Here is a 4,383-nt window from a genome sequence, read left to right on the forward strand (position 1 = left end):
ACAAGCAACACATTTTGCCTTTCCCATTTTGTTCCGTGAATATCTTTATCTGTAGTTAATCAGCCATGTATAGAAGTGAATAGAATCAAGTTCATAACTGTTTTCTAAAAAGCTATTTGCTTCCAATTGCTCAATTAACTCTAAAACAACTCACCTGAATCTCAAATGGGCAAAACTGAACTCAATCAAACTGGTAATACATTTTGTAATTTTGCTTTTTATGGATCACAGCTCATGAAAATGAAGTCCCTTTGAGTCAAGCTCAATTCCTTATTTCTTGAATGCATCTATTGAACTTTCTTGAAACATGAAAATATAACTTTAACTTTTTCTTTACTTCCCAGTAAAGCCTTAAACTCTTGAGGTTTTCAAACTGTTGATCAGGTTCAACCAGAGTTAGCTTTAGAGATTAGACAACATCAGCCAGTTGCTGCCATTTTCTGGGCAAAACTAACATTAAAAAAACGTATAAAAATAAATCTTTAAGCTTATAGACAAAATTAGCCTGAATGAGGTAGTTAAGTTTTGAAGCTGTTTATATTCTTAATGCTAGGTTGATATGCAAACTTTCCCAAGTATGCTACATTTTTGTATTACAGACTTACTTTTAACATGTTATCAAGATTGACAACATATTAAATTTTCTATTCAGGAAAGTGCTCAAATTCAGCTGATATTAGGGTTTTTTTGTAAAAGCCTTTTGTTACTTATGCCTTAAGTAACATAATTTCTCCATAATTCAGGCTCTATTTTTTTATTTGCTGAAATGTTTGCCCAGCCGATTTTCAGATAATCTGCTTTTAGAAAACATTTTTAATCAACAAAATTATAGGGGGGAAAACAATCCTAATTGTCCCGCTTTCATATTTATCTAGAAACAGCCACTATTCTGCTTTCATAAACTGGTTTTGCAGACATATTTTATCAGCATTATCTTTAGGGTTAGAAATAACAAAGGTGGCAGTACATTCAGAATATATTCTCAAGTACAAGTTGTAAAAAAAATCAATTATTTAGCAGTCAGCATCTTACCAAAGTTGATGGCTACATAAATTAGGTTTGTGTTTGCCTCTATTTTCATGTGATCACAAAGTGGTCATTTCAATGCATGAAAATTTATTTATTAACATTTCTATACTGAAGATTCCCAGCAGTTAACAAAATTATAACAAATCATAAGGCATTACAACACAGGATACTACTCTTTTGAATAATCATTCTCTGTTTGCAGCCTCCTCACTGCAATTTTCTAGTCCAGGTACATATCCGTAACACGGCACTCCAGTTGCTGCTGACCTTCAAGTCCCAGCATCTGTAGAAAGCATGGCAACGGCGTCTCAAAAACTGTTCACCTCTTGCTACTATACAGCAGTGCCAAGAGCACAACCTCAAAATGCAACAGTCACAGAAGGTAAGTTTTTATTTGAGTCATTCAACAAGAAATTATACAAATAAAATTGTATAAACACAAGAACCACATTGGCATCGTAACACAGATGACAAAAGGACAAAAAAGTAAAAACCATAAAGAAAACTAGCCAGTCACTATGTACAGTTAGACACTGCTGTGTCATACACTAAAAGTCTTTTACAAAACAATTTCATGTCACGAAGACTACCCCCTCCAGTCAGTCCTTTAAGTTCTGCAAGATGGCTTTGCTGTAGTCTCTACCTATAAAACCAAGACAAAATCATTATGAGACCTGTGTGCAACGTTTGGAAGAATTTTTAAAAGGTCCATTTTCATGAACTGCTTTAAGTCCTCTATTTATTCCTTGCTTCACCGTTAAAGATCATATGCATCTGTCAACATGAAATACTTTTGATCACCCAATTACATTTTACATCCCGGTTGACCAGTTCAGCTCAAACGATGGAGCTATGTCAAAGAACTGTAGAAGCTCAGCAAAGCAGTTCTTGGTTTACTAGAAACCAAGCTGTGGAAAGAATCTTTCATAGCTTCAACCGCTAATGAAAATAGAAAATGGCAATACAGCAAGGAAAATTATTGTTAGCCAGGTGGTTAAAATAGAAACTGCTCACTGCACATGATCTTTAATGTTCCCAGATTTAAAAGTTCGTTTTGGTTTGTAGATTTCACTAATAGCTATAAAAGAAAAAAAGCAAGCATTAAATCTTAAAGAACGAACACTTAAAATGAGGTCCACAATTGATATACAACACTAAACAGAAGGCCAAAAATGATTAAGCTGTAAAGGCATTTATGCACTTTAACTCCTGTAAAAAACCATTTTAAGTTAAGTTAAGACACTTATATCTTCAAAGAAGATTTTTTAAAAAGAAGCCAAAGTCTGAAGTTTTCCACTTTAATCTTTACGCTGGTACATGAAGTTGGAAGAGACCATACCACAGGACAGCGTTTTCTGGTGTATGCCTTGCGCTCTGCCTGCAACGTGCGACCCCCAGAGATAGACGTGGTCAGGGTGACACACGGCCTGCAAGGAAGTTCCCGCTGGCGGGTACAAACAAGGTATAATGTCAGAGGTTAGAAGACAACAATCTTGTTTTGCTTAAGTTGTACCCATTTCAGTACTTTACCTGTTGGTTAACACTTCTATTAAGTTTAATTATTCGTCTACACCACCTGGCACACAAAAATGTAAACAGAAAAACTCTTATGTTTCTCTGACATACTAAGGACGACGAATCACCTTTTACAGAGTTAAAGATCTATAGACACTTAAAACAGAAAGTTTAACAGACATTCACACAAGTTTTAATTTTGTTTTGTTTTTTTTAAAAAAATAAGCTATCCAAGAGAAGTGATTTTTAAAAATTTATTTGTCTATTGATCTTTAAATTAGATTAGATATATGAGAGGTGATACATTCACCCAATACACACCTGTTTCTTCCCAAATATTTCTTTTAATATGGCTGGTAGTTGTTTTGGTGATTACCGCCACCTCGGGATGCCTTTCCATATGTGCTTTGCTGTCCTATCGCAAGAGAAAATATTGGCAGTTTTAAGAACCGTTAAGAAACTGCAGGTTGTTGGTTTGACAAAAAAAGCACTCTTGTCAAGCTAGACTTTGCTATTTAAACACACAAAAAATTCTGTAATACTCCTAACTTTGACATCAACTATTATTATAAAAAGCACCTCAGAATGTTGACTTTTTTTAAAAAAAAAATTTATTTGGTCTCAGTGATTTACAATAAACTCAAAATCAAGACGTTAGACCAGTGTTTCTCAACCTTGACAATTTTAAGGCATGTGGACTTCAACTCCCAGAATTCCACAGCCAGCAATGCTGGCTGTGGAACTCTGGGAGTTGAAGTCCACATGCCTTAAAATTGTCAAGGTTGAGAAACACTGCATTAGACAGTTCAATTAACATAGTTAAAAGTAAAAAAAGGTAAAGGTTTTCCTGTCAGTCATGTCCAACTCTAGGGCCCAGTGCTCCTCCTCTCTGTTTCTTGGCCAAGGGAACCAGTACTGTCAGAAGACCATTTCCATGGTCATGTGGCCAGCATAACTATACGCCACAGGCGCACAGAACACTGTTACCTTCCCATCAAAGTGGTAACTATTAATCTACTTGCATTTGCGTGCTTTCAAACAGCTACGTGGGCAGGAGCTGGGGCAAGGAATGGAAGCTCACCCCTTCCCAAGGAGCTCAGGTCTCAAACCTGGACTGTCAGCTCTCCAGCTGACAAACTCAGTGCTTGTAAGGACCCACCCCACTTTACAACTTAAGACAGAACTCTTGGAATATCTCTTCCAACAGGCATCTTTATTAATCCGCCCCCCTGAGTTCTGCCGCTGTGGGTGTGAACGTGGCCTCAGGTGCGGGTTCTGTGGCCCCCTAGTGAAGGAGGGCCCATCTCAGGCGCCTGGGGGGGACCCCTCCGGGAACCAAACTCCGTGGGTGGAAGGTCCCAAGGGAAGATCAAAGGATGTTTCCTCTATTTGTTCTGCTTTTGCCTTGGCTTGCTTTTGTACCTTGGAGAATTCCCTCTCCAGGGCCTGGTGTCTTCTGCTAGCCTGTTTCTCAGCCAACTTGGAAGGTTTTCTTCCAGAAATGGACTTAGCCTTTGCTTTGATCCTGCCTGCCGCCTCTTGTTTGGAGGATTTTTGTCCTTTGCAGCTGATGGGAGGGGAGGGGAGGCGATGCTCAAGGGTTGAGACATCGTGGGCTCCTCCATCCTGGTTGAGCTATGTCAGTTACCCGAGAGGGAACTCTGGCAGGGGATGAGTTGGCGAGGTGGCAAGCAGGGGTAGCAAGGAGTGGTCGTCCCGCTCTCCTGACCATCTGACCAACAAAGGGACCGCTGTTTTCCCACCCCTTTGGGGTCCGGTCCTTCTTGCAGTGGGTGGTTCTGAGATACTGGGGGGGGGGGGGGGGGGGGGGGGGGGAAA

The 4,383-nt window shown here is 39.2% G+C and overlaps 1 protein-coding gene across 4 annotated transcripts in view; it reads right to left on the reverse strand.

Annotated features, from left to right (window-relative positions):
* Positions 1 to 903: 903 nt before the first annotated feature.
* Positions 904 to 4,383, reverse strand: part of HNRNPDL (heterogeneous nuclear ribonucleoprotein D like) — a 9,406-nt gene continuing 5,926 nt past the window's right edge. For 2 of the 4 annotated variants that reach the window (XM_015832368.2, XM_029287374.1), the window contains exons 7-8: positions 2,866 to 2,959; positions 904 to 1,672 (exon numbers count right to left, since the gene is read on the reverse strand). In XM_015832368.2, coding sequence (XP_015687854.1) covers positions 2,889 to 2,959 — 71 coding nt within the window. In that variant the 3' untranslated portion in view covers positions 904 to 1,672; positions 2,866 to 2,888. Of the gene's footprint in view, positions 1,673 to 2,368; positions 2,960 to 4,383 lie in introns of all 4 variants that reach the window. The other 2 variants (XR_001549408.1, XR_003810755.1) reach the window with 2 other exon arrangements.

The sequence above is a fragment of the Protobothrops mucrosquamatus genome, unplaced genomic scaffold (assembly GCF_001527695.2).
Source record: "Protobothrops mucrosquamatus isolate PMUCROS unplaced genomic scaffold, P.Mucros_1.0 scaffold3, whole genome shotgun sequence".
Taxonomy (NCBI): Eukaryota; Metazoa; Chordata; class Lepidosauria; order Squamata; family Viperidae; genus Protobothrops; species Protobothrops mucrosquamatus.